This window comes from Calidris pugnax, unplaced genomic scaffold (assembly GCF_001431845.1).
Source record: "Calidris pugnax isolate Ruff unplaced genomic scaffold, ASM143184v1 scaffold38, whole genome shotgun sequence".
NCBI lineage: Eukaryota > Metazoa > Chordata > Aves > Charadriiformes > Scolopacidae > Calidris > Calidris pugnax.
The window spans coordinates 18165911-18183931 of record NW_015090995.1 but is presented as its reverse complement, the minus strand read 5'-3'; the positions used below and the strand labels follow the sequence as shown (position 1 = coordinate 18183931).

General features: G+C 50.3%; 1 protein-coding gene across 1 annotated transcript in view; it reads left to right on the top strand.

Moving 5' to 3' along the window:
- The window catches only part of PCDH19 (protocadherin 19), a 62353-nt gene that overhangs the window by 29841 nt on the left and 14491 nt on the right, over positions 1-18021 (top strand). The window contains exons 3-4 of the mRNA XM_014955304.1: positions 236-294; positions 3329-3498. Coding sequence (XP_014810790.1) covers positions 236-294; positions 3329-3498 — 229 coding nt within the window. The remainder of the gene's footprint in view (positions 1-235; positions 295-3328; positions 3499-18021) is intronic.

Below are 18021 nucleotides of genomic sequence, written 5' to 3'. Positions count from 1 at the left end.
AAAAGCAATTAGTTTGGTAACAGAGTGTAGTCACATTGTTTCTCCTCTGCAAATTGTTCTGTGGTCACCAGGAGGCCTTTTTTTTTTCTTTTTGGAGTGAAAGCTGGTAAAAAGACGGACAGGGACCGGAGTTTTCCGTGCCAGGCTCCATCCCACTGGCGGGGGGGGTCTGTCCCGTCCCGGGCATGGGGAAAGCAGCCTTATAACCATCTCCCTTTTCTTTTCCTCCCTCTAGACGGAAAACTACTCCTTCGATTCCAACTACGTGAACAGCAGAGCTCACTTAATAAAAAGGTACGTAGCTTCGCCTGAAAGCACTTGGGTTTGCCCAGCCAAACCCTGGTTATTTCACTTTCTTCCTTACTGTGTTATACACTACTTTTTTTTTTTAATATGCAAAATGTTTCAAGAGTAATCATTTGATTTTAAAAAACAGTATTTACTTCCTATGAAGTCCCATTGCTCTTGGTTCGCGAGACAAGGCGAGCCTTTTCTCCTTCCCTTTGGCTCCTTCCCGCCGGGAAGTTGCGGTGAGTTTGGGGGGGGGAGTGCTGTTACCCTGACAACTTTCAAATTCGTGGGGTTTATTCTATTTGAATGCACGGGAATGAAATGAGGGATTTGAATGGTGAGGTCTCCCTGCCATGTGAGGCGGGGGAAAAATTAAATAAATAAATAAATAAATAAAAATCTCGTTTGGGGGCAGGTAATTGGGTTGGATACGCTCTCGCTGTTTTAGTTTGAATACCGAGGCAAAACAGCACTTTGCTGGGCTTTTTTTTTGTTGTTTGCTTCCCTGGGTAAAAAAAAGGAAATCATCAGCTCGGTTGCAACCTGGCAATTACTCCTGGGAGAATTTAAGCGTTCGGATAAAGTGCTGGGATCCTCAGAGCTTAGCCATGGTGAGGAAAAGTCTCAGGGAGGTTAACACCGGGGTTGGACCCCACTGGATGGTGTTAAAGGAGAGGTGAGCACCCCCCCGCGGGGCGGGTGGCCGGGTCACCCCTGCCTCCCCCTCTGCTTCTGAGGCAGGGAAAGGCTCCAAATGGGATCAATACTCATCAAGAGGATGCTGTGCAGGGCTGGAGGGCCATCTCCCCACGCAGGAGGTGGCCGGCAGCTCCTTGCCCACCTCCCCTCATCTCCTCGGGGATCGGTCGAGGCGTGGGGTGCCCGTCCCTGGTTGTACCCCAGGTGTAACAGAGGGCAGGAGCCGGCCCTGAGCCCTCGAGATCTGATCCGAGCAGTAAAAAAAATCCAATTATCTGCCTGGCTGAGATCCCGTTTGTTTACATCTTAAAAATATAAGGAGGAAGGGAGGTGGGAGCGCATTGGGGAAGCAGCTCGGGTTCAGCTAGCGGAGGGCAGGTATATTTATATATATATATATGGCTCATGATGTTTAACGACGCTAATGCAATTGCCGGAGAGGTGGCTTGCCTGTGCCACGCCGCTCCTCGCCAGAGAGTCTGCAGGCATCCTGAAAAAAAACCCAAAAAACCAAAAAAAACCCACAACCGACCCCAAATCTATTAATCTTCCCTCTAAGATGAAGGCGAGCGGCGCTCCCGCCTGCCGCAGCAGGGCTCACTCCCAGGCTGGATTGTTTGGGAAACGCCGCTTCCCCGAGACCTGCCCATCCTTTAGAGAAGTGTCAGCTGTGGAGACGTGCCGTGCGGCTGCTGCAGTACGGTCTGCTCACTGCGGGGAGGATGAATGCGCTGGAACACGGGTTGCCTGCCTTCTTCCCAACAGCAGCTCCGTGTAGGACAGCGTTTCCCCTGGCTCTTCTACCTTTGTCTTGTATCTCAAGTACAACGGGCGCCGGGAACGTTTGTGCAGACATCTAAGAACAAAAAAAAATAAAAATATATATATTATTTTTTTTTCTGTAACGTACCGTGGCATCATTTTCATCCTTTTTGCCTTTATGGAGATGTCGTAGCTCTTCTATCTTTGGCGAGCGAATCTCCTCAAATCCAGCACTTTAATTAATCTATTTGTACTTTTCCTGTGTTGTCTGCCTGCCTCTCTCGCTCATCGCCGCTCACACAAATGAATTGTAGATTTGTAGTGCTTTCTTAACTTAAAATTCTTTGATGTCGCCTGGAATCAAAGTCGGTGGCTTCAACAGGGACATCTTTATTTAAAAGGTAATGTTTGAAGGTTTACCAATTTATATGTATTTCAGAGCTCCCCCCTTGCGCGCTTTTGCAAAGCATCAGATGGTAGGTGGTCTGCTTGGTTTCCGTGGAGACACAAAAGGGCTTTTCAAAGTAATGAAAATCTCCAGCTCTTTGGGGCTTTAAAGCACAGGCCGCTTCTTCCACCGCCGTTTCACACCAAATCCACCAGCCAAAAAGTTTGGGGGGTAGGTGCAGGTGGGTGCCCCACCACAGAGGGCCCCAGGGGTGCCCTGATGGCTGTGTCACCAGGGGCAGGTGCATCTCCAGGTGTCCCTGGGACTTGCTGCAGCCGGGTGGCATCACCCCTCGCAGAGCAGCGGGGAGCAAATGCAGCCAGAAATGAAACTCTTCCGTCCCTCCAGCCTCCGAGGTTCCATGAGGAAAAAATTCCTGCCCAGAGCTGGGTGATGGAGCACCTCAGCCCTCAGATCCCCCCAGCAGCGGCTGTGCTTGCAGGGGCTGTCAGGGAGCATCTCTGCGGGTCAGATCTCCTTAAAGCTGGGTGGAGTTGGACCCCGAATCGCCGTGGTATTTTTTAAAAATAAGAATGACGTCATCGTAGTGAAAAGAAATTCCCGATTCTAGGAAGAATCAGGAAGAATTTGGTTTTCAAACTTTAAGCAACTAGGATTTCACCCTCCCTGGAGGCATTTTAAAGCCAGGCAGATGTGGTGCTGAGGGACGTGGCTTAGTGGTGGTTTTGGCAGTGTGAGGTTGATGGTGGACTCGGTGATCTTAAAGCTCCCTTCCAACTTCGACAATTCTATGATTTTATAATCTAAAAAATTACGATTTGGGTCCTAACTTCAATATGAGATAATATGACTTGAGGGAGCCTAGTTATAGAACCAACTCATTTAATGTATATATTTTATTCTCTGGTTTTACTCTCTGGTCCTGCTTCACTCTCTACTTCCACGCTATCCACAGCAGCCTGACCCACAGCTCCCACCCTACCCATGGGCAGAAGCAGCCTACGAGGTGGCGTGGGCTGGATGCTCTGTTTTGGGGTACTGGGCTCCGGGGGTGTGAAGGGAGCAGGGTGTGAGGCTGAGAGGTGGCAGCCCTGCCACCACCCCGGGCCTGGCCACTGGGGCCACCTCGTCCCACCCAGTAAATCACGGCTGTGTCTCCCCCAGCAGCTCCACGTTCAAGGACTTGGAGGGGAACAGCCTGAAGGACAGCGGCCACGAGGAGAGCGACCAGACGGACAGCGAGCACGACGTGCAGCGGGGCCTCTACTGCGACACGGCCGTCAACGACGTCCTCAACACCAGCGTCCCCTCCATGGGCTCCCAGGGCCCTGAGCAAGGTGAGCCACCGCCGTGCGCCCCACGGGGGGCTGCCCACTGCCCCCATGTCACCCACGTGTCCCCTCTGGTGTCTCCAGTGCTGCCCGGGTGGGTGTCCCATGATGATGCTTAGCGCCTGCTGGGGATAACGCTGTACGTCGTCGCAGCGCTGGGTAGATAGAGATTAATCTCCACACCATGCCTGTCAGGTAAGCGAGGGTTAGGATTGTCCTCTGGTTCACAGAGGGACAACCCAAGGCCCTCAGCAACGGCTGAGTCAGGCCTAGGGCTGGAATTCCCTGGGCTGGTCCCTGCTCCTCTCCGGAGCAGCCTTCCCACATGCTCCCCTCGCTCTCTTCAGAGCTCACGCAGGCTCCGGCCGGGCAACTTCTCCTGAAGGTCAGCAGAACGTGTGGGCAACCAGTCTGGCATCCCACCAGGGACCAGTTTGGGCCAGCGGGTGAGGGTTTGTGTCTTTCCACCCCCCCCCGTAACAAGCAGCACGGTTTCACCCCCGAGAAGTCCCGCTCCGAGACCAGGCGGGTGGTAGCTGGAGGAAAGAAGTCAGAGGAGCTCAGCTGAACCCAAGCCCTCGTTTGTACTTGGGCACGAATGTCGCTTTTAATGTCTGACTGATGCAAACATCCTATGCAAACATCCTGTCTTTTTCAATTAAGGAGCCTGAGTGCGGTTTGGTGCTCGGGCGCAGGGGAGCCTCGGGGCGCTTGGCTATATCTTGAGATAAGCTGGAGCTGAGGCTCAACTGGAAGCCCCACTGCTAAAAAGACTTAAGGATATGAAAACAAAACGCTGTGATTATGAACTGGTCTTCAGCTGTTTAATTCAATTCATGGTAAACATCATTAAAAGCCTTTGTTTTGCTGTCATAAAAAGAGTCAAACGGGGGAGAGAGAGTTCTTGCCATCTGCGCCGCCGAATGTGTTGTGTGTGTGGGGTTTTTTTTTCTGGAGAGAAGCTGATCGCTGTATTAATTCTCGATAGAGTCTGCTAAATAGCCATAGTTAACCCTGTAAGACTCCGCGAGGAGGGGAACGCGGAGGTCACCTACCCATTCCACGCTGCCAGCCACACTAATTGGAGAGGGATGGCATCCGCCGCGATAATGTATTTCCAGACAACCCTACTGTGGCCAAAGATGAAAAAAATTAAACATTTATATAACTGTACAGTGGCAGTTTAATTCTCCGCGGACCGGCACCGTGTCAGAGAATGCAGGCTGATAGCTATCATTTATTATTCTTCTATTACAAAGAAATGCTTTTTCATTTCGATCAGGAGAGGGTTTCCTGAGATGCGTTTGCAGGAAGGGATGACTGTAGGAGCAAAAACCTTCATAATTGATTCCCGTGCCCGTTGAATGGTCTGAGCAACATCTGTTAATTTTTTGTCACATTTCTTCGGCGAAAAACCATAATAAAACCCACCAATCTCAATGGACTATAGATAGGGTTTTACAGAGATTACATTTCTGATAAGTCTGCGTGCTGGCTCTGTTGTGCACCAGATAACAATGCAAATAAGTTGAAGAGTCTGAGTTGGAGGCAGAACTCGCCGGAGGAGTCAAATGGAAATAAATATGGTCCAAGCCATTGTAAAAAGAACTCATTGTGGCATGTAAAAGCGTCCCCCCCCCAAAAAAAAATCAAGAGTATTTCCAGAAGGCGGCTTCCGAAGGCAACTTGTAGGTTGGCTCCCCTCCCGTGATGGCCGGTGGGTTGGTGCTCATGGCTGTGGGTTATTCTGGGGAGGAAAATGGCATGTATGCCATCCATCTGGCCCGGCAGGCAGGCAGGTTTGCTCTCCTGTCCCACGGGACCCACGCTGCCTGGTGGGGAGCAGCAGGGGGTGTTCGCCTGTGGGGGTATTGGGGTGTTGGTGGAGCCACAGGGGAGCAGCGCAGGAGGGGAGGATTTAGCAGTTACTGTCACAGAAGCTTGAAGAAAAAAAAAAAAAAGGTTAAAGAGACTATTTTCTGAGCTGATTTGTTGAGCAGGGACTGCAGAAAATAATCAGGAAAATCAAGACGCTGAGATGATGGTGATAAGAGCTGTTCCCGCATGATTAAAGTGATGGTTTTGGCATGGTAATTTTTACCCAATTTCGGGTCAGAAGGAGGAAAACACAGCAAGTTCAGTGCTGAGGATGCACGGGCACGATGGCCTGGCCACTGCTGTGTCATCCCAGAGAGGTGCATTTGGAGAGTCACCGAGGTTTGCTCCTCGATGTTAATGATCCTGCTGGGGAGCCCGGTGAGGTGTCCCCACGGCCAAGCTTTGCTGGGCTTGGACCTCAGCTTGTCCCCACGTCCTTGGTGAGTGGCCAGCTCTCAAACTTCATCCAGATATTTGGATTTATCTGCTTGGTGGGTCACCCTGGATCTGCCAAGACAAGGTGCTGGTTGGCAGAAATCCTTGCAGGTCGGTCGTAGAGGATGGTCCCTCTGTGGTGGCACCTGGGGGTTGGTATGGACCTGTTTGGCCAGCCTTCACCCAGTGGGATGCTGGATTTCCTGCAGAAAGAGGTGGGCATGGATGAGTCCAAGATCCTTGAGTGTTCTTAAACCAGTGCATGAGCCCAGTGCTGGTGGTGAGTACATGGTCATGGGAGCCCCAGGAACCTGCTGCAGATGCTTAGGTGGCCTCTGGGCCCTCTACACCTCCTTCCCTGGTGCCACTCTTGGGTGGGAGTGACACCAGCTGCCAGTCCTGCTGGCAGGAGCCCTTGTTCTTCCTTTGGAAATGACCTAGATTTCCAGAAAAATGGCAAATCATAGCATGGAGGGCGTCGAGCTTTAATGGGCAGCAGCAGGTCATCAGAAACATCGCCTGGAGCTCAGCCACGTCGCTTATTTTGGGAGTAGGACTTCTGCCCAGTCCCTCTTTACCTCAGGATCTTAATTATTGATTATAAATTCATCAGCTGAAAAGATGGCTTTAATTGCTCTAATATGTACCCAATTTGGAGTTCATTATCGCCCAGAATTGTTTTCCTTCCCCTGCTAATTGACACCAAATGGGATGCTGAGGAAGGCGGGCACCAGCGCCGCTCCACCTTTCGCGATTGCCGCCGTTTAATTGTTTGTTTATTTGTGAAGGTGTTAAGTGCTGCTAGAAGTTTATGTGCACTCCTTTCCTAACGGCGTCCTCAGCTGAACTTCCAAACGGATTTGTTTGAGAAAGGGAGGTTTTGACGCGGCTGGTGGATCTCCGCGATGTTTTGGGTTGGCTGGAGAAGTCTCTTGGAGGATGGGGGTAAATCCTGGGGTCCCCCGTCGTATCTTGGCATGTTGTCCCACAATATGGGGTGGATTTTCTCCACGGCCTGGTGTAACCTGGACCTGATTTCTAGCAAGGGGGTGAAGTGCGTAGTGATGGTGGGCAGGAGACCCACCACCGGCATCGGCTTCGTGGACACCACCTCGGTGGGTGATGCCGGCGGCAACGGGAGCTTTGCTGTCGGGTTTGAAGCTCCTGACGCCTGTTCCTCCCAGCAACGTGGGGAAATCTCAGCGTGAAATGTTTTCCAACACTGCAAAGTGTGGCGGTGCTTTTCCCGGGAAATGGCAGCGCGGACCAGATGTTTCGCAAGGTAATTGAAAATTCCATTTTATCAGAAAGCATTTGCTGTCAAAAAGTTTTATCTTTACTTCAACAAAGAGGTTGATTAGATCCCTCAAGACCTGAATTAGCATCTTTGAGGCTAGATACTCTGTTTTGCGATTCAGGTAGTCATTCCTCCCTTGGTTTTGCTCATACTGGGACTTTTTTTGTTTTGTTTTGTTTTGTTTTAAATCCCTTTCCCCTCTTCCAAACATAGCGTTTGTGCAGGTTTGGCTTGTTTTCTCTGTGTGAATGTATATGGGCACCTAAATCTGCTTAAATATTTTCTATTACCTTTTTCACCTTGCCTTGAGCCAGAGTCCTACTTGTACTCTATAAGTTATAGGAGCTCTCGCCAGCGTAGAAATCAGAAAGCACCTATTTCAAATATGTGTTTTTAACGTTAGAAGCAACAGATTTCTAACTTATCTTAATTCCCAGTTCCAGCTAGTATTTTTACCATAAGTTGTAGAGCGAAAATCATTGGCCCAATGAAGTGGTGTTTCGCCGTTTAAGATAAAAATAGAATCCGAAAGAAAATACGAAAATAATAAACACACATTAATCATAAAAAAAGCCAGTGTTAGAAATAGTCACCACAGCCATAAAACAGTGAAAAAAGCTTTAAAATCAAAGTGAGAGGGTTTTTAAGCGATGTCAGTAATGTGTCTCCACCGAGAATTGCTTCTAAAAGCATCGCTTCCATTTTTCTGGTGCCAGATCAGCAGTAAAGGTTGGCGTGAAATGTCATCTGGAAAGCCCTGATCCTGCATACATTTCCACATTTGAGTAACTTTGCTCACAGAGGTGCTTTAATTGCGTCTGAGTCTCATAAACTCCAGCAAGAGGAAGGGTTCCTTGGAATAGAAATGGGTTATATTTAAATGCTTATGTTCGGGCTTCTTTATGCGATGGCAGGGTATGGAAATAGGTGTGAATGTAAAGGGGAGCCGGGCGCATGGCATTCACCACAAATTATTGCTGGTTGCATCCCACATTATTCAGATACATCATCATCTAGGGGATCAGGTTTTATCTGGAATGTTCCAATTGGTTCTGATGCTCATCTCCATAGTATCTGGGTGCGTTTCAGTCGCGAATTGAGAACATGACTAATGGTATTAACTGGAGGCAAACACAGGTATTAGAAACTGTTGATTTTTTAAGCTGATTTCCAGCAGTCGTTCCACCTGCAACTCCCTTTTACGCTGCAGAAAAGCCTTTCTGTAGAGCTGTAGGTGCATGAAGACCTAAGTGACATATTCTAGGGCTTTGGAGGCTGGAAATACAGCTGCATTTCTCTGGAAGTTTCTACAAATTAATAAAAATACCTACTTTCTTGTATTTGTATATGCGGCACAAGACATAAAGAGTACCATTGGTATGTGAGTGGCAGCACATCCCTTAAGATGGATAAGCGCTGTAAGCTTTCTTTACAGGGCAATGTCAATTATTACAGCTCTTCTGATTTTTGTGTTATTGCCTGGATCTGGCAGTGGAGCAGCCTGGGGACGAGCTCAGTGGTGCTCCCGCGGTGGCCAGCCGGGAGGGAGCAGTCAGCTTGGAAACCCTGGAGGAGGATTTTTGTGACGGGTGGGTAAGCTGGGCTTTGGGAAGAAGAGCTGCTTGTTTTAGGATTCCTACCCTTTTAAATGATTATGTGTGGAGCATCTAAGTCAGCTTCTGGATGGCTGTGTGGTGGCTACTGGTGCTTTTGTACACATTCTCCATCCTCCCCAGGTGTCCTCTCCAGCCCCCCCACCGGGCTCACAGGGGGATGTGACATCTTTTAAGAGACCAGTGAATGTAACTGGAAGAAAAGCTGTCAAGCATGCGGACTAAAAAGCCTTTCTTCAGGTTGACCCTTATCCTTGCCGGGTGCTGAGGTCCACCTTCGGTGGATGATGATCCACCTTGCCTGGGATGATGGCCTTTCTTCAGGTTGAGCCTTATCCTTGCCGGGTGCTGAGGTCCACCTTCGGTGGGTGATGATCCACCTTGGGTGGGATGATGGCCTTTCTTCAGCTTGACCCTTATCCTTGCCGGGTGCTGGGTCCACCTACAGTGGGTGACCGTCCAGCTGGGTGGTGGATCAGGCTGCCCCACTGATGGGCTCAGCTTCCTTCACTGCCGCGTTGTGATCACTCGAGAAGGCTTCGTACAGTGGGTGACCGTCCAGCTGGGTGGTGGGTCAGGCTGCCCCACCGATGGGCTCAGCTTCCTTCACTGCTGCGTTGTGATCACTCGAGAAGGCTTCATCCACCCACGGACGCTCTGGCTGGGACAGACAGACCCCTCATGTTGCTTCTGCCTTAGGTTCCTAGCTCCGTAGCGTTGAGCACAGCTTGGAGAAGTCCTCACTGGAGCCTGGTGGTGGGGCAGGGATGACACTGAAGTCATATCCTCAGCAACTGGTGAACGCCAATCCCCTTCTGCAACGGCAGAACTAAATGACAAACAGATGTGTAACCTCCTTTCTTTGCTTAAGAAGCATTATCAGATATCCCACATTCCTGGCACTTTTCTTCGGCTTTCGGGTTCCTTCCATCACAGAGGTGATGGACACATAACCCTTGCCTCTTCTCCTCGCTGAAGTTGCTCAGTCCAGGGGTCACAGGAGTTACAACCTTCAGGTCCTCGAGTCCTTCCCGTCTAAGCACAGAAAACACTCACCAGATGTGAACGTTTTGGCAACTTCGAGAAGAAAATTCAAACTTGGCTCCATGCCCCGTTGTGTAGGATGTTGTAATGGATGAATGATCAGCCCAGAAAGTTGGAGGGTTTCTAGTGTTTTATTGTACTTTTTAATGAGATTTTGTCAAATTCGGTTATTGCTTACCCGTACTTTTGCTGGGTGACTGGAGAGCAATTTATAGGAGATATGAAGAAGTGGTATTTCTGATTAGAGTGTTTCGACTTCTATTTGTGCTGGTTTTGTTAACTGCTCCCAAACTCCAGCCCCAGCAGAAGGTCCACAGAGAAGATCTTTGTCCGGGTTCAGCTGAAGGACGGGGCGGTGCTAACCCCGGCTCTCCCAAAGCATCCTTTTCCAAAACTGCCACACAATACTTGGATTTTCAAATATTTCTAAGATAAATAAACAGTTCGGTCAAGCTTGCAGCTTCCTTTTCCCTTATAAACAAGCCAAAAAAAGGCTCACATGGACTTTTTTTTCCCCCTTTGCCAGTAAGCTCTAAGGAAACCGTTAACACTTTCTGTCTCCCAGCAGCTAAGACTAGTAAAGTGGTCAAGGTAATGGCCATCATATTTAACAGTGGGGAAGGTATATGAATAAAACTGAACCTTCTGCTAACGCAGCAAGCCAGCACTTCCTGATCTCCTCCTGTAATCAATCTACATCGTTAATGACTCTGAAAACAGACTGAACTGCTGGGGCTGGCACCGGCAAACTTGCATTACAAACTAACCATCTCTTATTAACCTTTCGGTGTTTCCTTCACAACGCTAATTAGAGCCAAATAAAACTACTGTTTGTGAAACTCTTAAGTTAAAATACAATTTTCAGAGGAAATATGGTAAACTCCAAAGCTCCTGTTTGCTTGGCCTTTCTTTTTAATTATGATGGAGGATGGCTGTTACTTGTTTAACAGAGGCTTACATGATTAATGCTGCAATGTTACTGTAATTAAAATGGCAAAAAAAGATGTGATTGGAGCCCGTATAATTTACAGGCATCTCGGCATTCTGGTGGCAGAGCAGCTCGAAGTGTTGCAAAGAGGAATCATAAAAATTTATTCTAATTAAAATTGCCAGATTGACTAAACAACAGGTGACTTATGTAACTTGAGCGACTTGCTCTTGGGGTGAGAAATCATCTGAAATCAGTGAATTATACAAAGCTGTCTATTATTCCCCTAAATGGGAAAGTGTGTGCTTACCATGGCAACCTGCATCAATTTTGCAGCCGCTGGAAAATACAGGGCCCTTTATTAAAGGAATAATCACGGCAAACAGCGGGCTGACCCTCGGCTCGGCGGGCATGGGGCGTGCGACACGGCGAGTTTCTGAGCATCCTTTGGGGTCCTGGGTGGTTGCCATCAGGTTAAATCCCATCCTGCCACACCAAAAAGTGTCCCCAGCAGCTCAGGGGGGACGATTCAGGTACAGCACTGGACCCGCATCTCTGGAAGGGGTGCTACGAGGTGGGTACCTGTTTTTTCCCCCCCAAAAAAGTGGTAGAATTAACTTTTTTCTTTTTATGCCATAAAGATAAATCATTTGGACCTCTCTCGCACGCTGCAGAGGGGTGTCGGGCAGGGGGCTGCATCTCCCCTGGGTGCAAGGGAAGGACCCCCCTGGTTCCCAAAATACGGTGTATTACCAGTGTCTCAACTGCTCTGGTTCCAGCAGAGAACTGCTGGAGGGAGACACACCGCTGGGTTTGCATGTAGGTTGTTTGACTAAATGATCTATGTAATAATATATAAGTCAAAACTCTGTAATAATTGGCACCAACCAGCAAAGGGAACTTGCAGCTTTTATCCGTCTTAAGGGAAGCGCTGCCACTCAGAACTCGCCAGGGCTATCTATGTTTCATTTTTCATACAGCATATATGAATGGAGGAGAGCCCATGGTTTTAAATGGGTCACAGGATTATTGGGAAGTTTGGTGGCCTTTCCTGGCAGCAGGCGGGCAGGTAACGCTGGGCTGGCAAGCAGGAGCTCCGGCTGGGCTTGGGTGGCCTTTGCTCCATCATTTCCCTTTCCATCCTGCATTTAACCCCGGCGTCTGTTTGGAAAATAAATTCTTTACAGGAATTATATTATAGATATATGCTAGCCACAATGGGTATAATCACAGTAAGCGTAATATGGCCCCATTTTTGTTGAGTATCTGTAATAGTAATGATCAGCTTCCCCACTCGCAGCATTAGCGGTTTTATTTTTCAGCAAGAAACCCTTTTTTTGGTTCCATTTTCCTTATTGCGTTTTCAACCTTTTTTAAGTGTGGAGAATGACTGGCTTTGCAACCAGCTTCATTAGCCACCGGCGTGTTGTGTTTCATCACCTCTGCCCACAACTGGCTGCAGGTGACAGCCCATGGTGGCGGGTGACCGGTGGCCACCACCGTGTCACTTCACCTTCAGGCAGGGACGGTCACTCTCAGGGCAGGGAAGTGATTTGGGGTGGAGGTGGGCCGGGCTGGAGGTCTGGGGGTAGTAAATAGGGGGACGTGTGGATTTGTGGGATGACCAGCTGTAGTGAAAGCGGAGCTTTATCCTGGAGAAATCCTGGGTTAACGTCAGGCCCTGTAGGAAAAGGAGAAAATTGAACCACCCAAAAAAAATAAAAAGAAAAAAAAAAAAAGATGAAAAACCCCCTCTCTGAATTGAAGCAATAGGAAATGAAAATTGCTGAGATATACTGTCATGTGGGTAGTGGTGCTACCAACCTTGTGCTGCAGTAATTACCTCTATGCATGCAATTTGTGCTCGGCTACGACTGATTTCCCACATCATCCGGTGCCCAGGCTATATTCAATCAGTCCCAGCTGGAGAAAACGATCTTGGATCATTTGGTGAGATGTCACCACAGATGCTACCTTGCCTCTTGCGGGAGCGCTGGGGAGCTGTGTGCCACGGAGCCTCCCCGGCACGGTGCTGGGGGTGTGGGGACAGTCACCGGAGGGTCCCTGAAGAGCAGGGGGGTGCCACCTCCTGTGGGGCAAGTGTGAAAGGCCAGGAGCTCCTGGCCCTTTTTGGGGAGCAGACTCAGCTCCCCTGGGTGCGTGCGGGAGACAGGAGGTTTCGTGGTCCTTCTTGCACCGTTTTATATGAAAAAGGAAAGAGCAGAAGAGCGTTGATTGGAAATTTTTGCGAGGAAGGTGGGTGCCCGCACGGCTTGCAGACCAAAATAGGTCGGGCACTTGATTTCCTCTGATGCTTTGGAAGCGTCGGCTTCATTAAAGATAGAAGGGAGGAGAGTGGTTGCTGGGAGTGCGGCAGACGGTGCACGTCCTGGTTTAACAGGGGAACTGTTCCCCAGCCAGGAGAGGAGCCTCCCGACTTCTCCATGCAATGAAATGGGCTTCGGGATTCGGTACGGCTCAGCGAGAAGCTATAAAGGGGCAGCTCCTGTTCGGGGAGAGGAATCGGGCTAGAAACCCGAAGTCAAAACCCCCGTGCCTAGTGGTACTTCAGGAAAGGTCAGAGAGCCAGCAGTGGTTTTGGGAGCAGGAGGTGTGTTAGTGGAGGGTAGAAATTGTTGGTTGATGAGAAGCTCAACATGAATCAGCACTGTGTGCTGGCAGCCCAGAAAGCCCCCCGCACCCTGGGCTGCATCCCCAGCCCCATGGCCAGCAGGGCGAGGAGTGGGGGGGGATTCTGCATCCCCAGCCCCATGGCCAGCAGGGCGAGGGGGGATTCTGCCCCTCTGCACCACTCTGGGGAGACCCCCCCCTCCAGTGCTGCCTCCAGCTCTGGGGCCACCAACAGCAGAAGGACATGGACCTGTTGGAGTGGGGTCAGAGGAGGCCACAGAGATGCTGGGAGGGCTGGAGCCCCTCTGCTGTGAGGACAGGCTGAGAGTTGGGGGGGTTCAGCGTGGAGAAGAGAAGGCTCCGGGGAGACCTTAGAGCCCCTTCCAGTCCCTAATGAGAGTCTACAGGGAAGTTGGAGAGGAACTTTTTACAAGGGCATGTAGTGATAGGACAAGGCGTAATGGCTTCAACCTGGAAGAGGGGAGATTTGGGTTAGATAGCAAGATGAAATTTTTCACTCTGAGGGTGGTGAGAGCCTGGCCCAGGTTGGCCAGAGAAGCTGTGGCTGCCCCATCCCTGGAGGGGTTCAAGGCCAGGCTGGATGGGGCTTGGAGCAACCTGGTCTGGTGGGAGGTGTCCCTGCCCAGGTTGGGACTGGATGATCTTTAAGGTCCCTTCCAACCCAAACCATTCTATGGGGCAGGGTCTGGCACACCCAGGTGTCTCCCCGGGTGGACACTATGCATATACTGGACTTCCACTCGATTTTCCCTCTGTGTTGACCGAGTTATTTGTGCTGCTGACATGGCTGCTCATCACCACATGTCAACAGGAGCTGTGTCTTCTCTCTGCTGCCCCTGCCCAGCCTCGGTGCCTCTCCTGAGCAGCCAGGGCGCTGCCGACGGCGCTGACTCCCATGGCCAGGAGATGTGCTCTGCCAGGCCGTGCTTCCACAGCCGCTCGACGATTAGTTTTGGTCCCTGGGATGCATTGATTTACAGACCTTTCCTCTGCAATACAGCTTTTTTTTTTTTCTCGATGACAGCCCATGAAGCACATGATAACTCAGCAGCCTAAATTATTCAGGCAAATTGAATGTGTTTGGCTTGTTCCAAACTTTTGTTTCCTTTCAGTGCTGTCAGGAGAACAGGTAGCCCTGACGCTTGTATCCAACTCGTTCTGGTGCCAGGGAAACACAAAACAGCACAAGCATCACCCGTGTTTTGCCTTGTTCATCACTTATTTCCACCTTCTGTCGTGCTTTTTTTTCTGGGCACTTTCGTGCCTCAGAAAAATGTATAACTTGTGTCTAGGGTTGCTCCCCTCTGCTACGCTGCTGCGCTTGGGGAAGTCACTTCATCTTCTGGTGGAAACAACCTTGTGAAATACAAAGAAAATTCCCCGTCTGTTCCACCCTCCAGCCACGTGTCCTTTTGTGGAACTATCTTCACTCATGCAAATATTTTGACGCATTAGTCATCACTACAGGATCCAGGAACCTCACATTAATGAAGACAAGTAATTAAAATGAGCAATTCCACCTGCAATTCTCTCACCGCCTGACCTCTGCTTCGTCAGGCTTCCTCCATTGTTATTGGGTAGATAAGTCCAATTAATTCACTATAAAATCCACGCGAGCCCTTCTCTGGGCAGATCTGCCTTTCAGAGACCGCCGAGCTCTGGGACGTCAGGTGGAAAGGAGATGCTTTCCCAGTGCATAAATGCCCCCTTGCTCTCAGGAGACTGTTCTGCATCAGGAGCTTCTGGGTATGGCTGGAGGCATTGGCTTTTGGTTTCCAGCCACGTGTATTTGGTTCCTACTTTGTCTGGAGGTTTAGGACCTGGCTCGGTGCCCGTTGAATCCAGCAGGACTCTTTCAGCAGAGACCACTTGGCTTGAAATAGGACCCGAGAGAGATGGCATCCTCGGGGGACGTGCTCTGAACTTTGCTGGAGACATCGGTCATCTAAGCCTGTGTGCAGAAGTGAGCTGAGGGAGAAGAGGTCTGCTGCTCAGCACCGTGCTCCACTTCAGCGACCCAGGCAGAGCCGCTGCTGGGGGATGGAGCTTTGCCTGGGAAAAAATTCTAGCTGCAAATGAGACGCGTGATTTTAGGAATTAGAATAATTACCCCCTGGAACAGCTTCCCAAGGGATGTGATATATTCCGTAGCACTTAGAGTCTTTAAATCACATTTGCATGTTTTTCCCTAAGAGCGTGCCTAGTCACTGCGAGTGAGGGGCTGTGCCTGGGAAGCGGTGGGACAAAGCCCGGCGTCGCGAGGGAGCGGAGCTGGGATTGGCCGCGGTCCCGCCGGGATTAATCCCTGGAGGAGCAGGTTTTGGCACATCCTCCCAAAGAGCTCACTGCAAGGATGTGCAGAACTGAGCAAGTAACCACGGCGGGGAGGATTCAGGAGCCCCAGCCAAAACCTGCCTTCCCTTTCCGAACACACGCCGTCCCTTCCTTGCTGAATCAGACGTCTCCAAGGGCTGAGCAATCCTGGCTGCATCAGTGTTTCCAGGACCTTCCCTCCCACCGCTCCCTAAATGATGAGAGTGTTTTTGAAGATCTCATTTCCTGGACTTTCCCTTTTATCTCTCCAAACAGCACGTAAACGAGCAGCCCTTTAGTTTTTAGTTGCTGCTTCTGCGCCCGGTGAGCTATCAGAGGCTGTTGACGGCGACTTTTCTCTTTGCCGTGCTCCTGCCTGCAGGATTTGGGGAGATAATTCGTTTGGTCCTGGTGCTTTGTCAACTTTCAGCAGTTGTAATTGCCTAATGATCAGTGCTGATGCTGTTGTTAAGCCTGTTAAAACTTTGTCCTGCTGAACAGCCAGACTGTGGCTGTCTCATCGTGTTGTGCCTGCTGCTGTGTCGGCTGGGGACAGCTTTGATGTCCCTCCCCGGCCCCGGCTTTGCTTGGGGCTGCTGGTACCCACCGAGGGGGCACGGATGCAGGATGCAGCAGGGTGCTACCCAGGCTTTCCACCTTCTGTCGTGCTTTTTTTTCTGGGCACTTTCGTGCCTCAGAAAAATGTATAACTTGTGTCTAGGGTTGCTCCCCTCTGCTACGCTGCTGCGCTTGGGGAAGTCACTTCATCTTCTGGTGGAAACAACCTTGTGAAATACAAAGAAAATTCCCCGTCTGTTCCACCCTCCAGCCACGTGTCCTTTTGTGGAACTATCTTCACTCATGCAAATATTTTGACGCATTAGTCATCACTACAGGATCCAGGAACCTCACATTAATGAAGACAAGTAATTAAAATGAGCAATTCCACCTGCAATTCTCTCACCGCCTGACCTCTGCTTCGTCAGGCTTCCTCCATTGTTATTGGGTAGATAAGTCCAATTAATTCACTATAAAATCCACGCGAGCCCTTCTCTGGGCAGATCTGCCTTTCAGAGACCGCCGAGCTCTGGGACGTCAGGTGGAAAGGAGATGCTTTCCCAGTGCAGAAATGCCCCCTTGCTCTCAGGAGACTGTTCTGCATCAGGAGCTTCTGGGTATGGCTGGAGGCATTGGCTTTTGGTTTCCAGCCACGTGTATTTGGTTCCTACTTTGTCTGGAGGTTTAGGACCTGGCTCAGTGCCCGTTGAATCCAGCAGGACTCTTTCAGCAGAGACCACTTGGCTTGAAATAGGACCCGAGAGAGATGGCATCCTCGGGGGACGTGCTCTGAACTTTGCTGGAGACATCGGTCATCTAAGCCTGTGTGCAGAAGTGAGCTGAGGGAGAAGAGGTCTGCTGCTCAGCACCGTGCTCCACTTCAGCGACCCAGGCAGAGCCGCTGCTGGGGGATGGAGCTTTGCCTGGGAAAAAATTCTAGCTGCAAATGAGACGCGTGATTTTAGGAATTAGAATAATTACCCCCTGGAACAGCTTCCCAAGGGATGTGATATATTCCGTAGCACTTAGAGTCTTTAAATCACATTTGCATGTTTTTCCCTAAGAGCGTGCCTAGTCACTGCGAGTGAGGGGCTGTGCCTGGGAAGCGGTGGGACAAAGCCCGGCGTCGCGAGGGAGCGGAGCTGGGATTGGCCGCGGTCCCGCCGGGATTAATCCCTGGAGGAGCAGGTTTTGGCACATCCTCCCAAAGAGCTCACTGCAAGGATGTGCAGAACTGAGCAAGTAACCACGGCGGGGAGGATTCAGGAGCCCCAGCCAAAACCTGCCTTCCCTTTCCGAACACACGCCGTCCCTTCCTTGCTGAATCAGACGTCTCCAAGGGCTGAGCAATCCTGGCTGCATCAGTGTTTCCAGGACCTTCCCTCCCACCGCTCCCTAAATGATGAGAGTGTTTTTGAAGATCTCATTTCCTGGACTTTCCCTTTTATCTCTCCAAACAGCACGTAAACGAGCAGCCCTTTAGTTTTTAGTTGCTGCTTCTGCGCCCGGTGAGCTATCAGAGGCTGTTGACGGCGACTTTTCTCTTTGCCGTGCTCCTGCCTGCAGGATTTGGGGAGATAATTCGTTTGGTCCTGGTGCTTTGTCAACTTTCAGCAGTTGTAATTGCCTAATGATCAGTGCTGATGCTGTTGTTAAGCCTGTTAAAACTTTGTCCTGCTGAACAGCCAGACTGTGGCTGTCTCATCGTGTTGTGCCTGCTGCTGTGTCGGCTGGGGACAGCTTTGATGTCCCTCCCCGGCCCCGGCTTTGCTTGGGGCTGCTGGTACCCACCGAGGGGGCACGGATGCAGG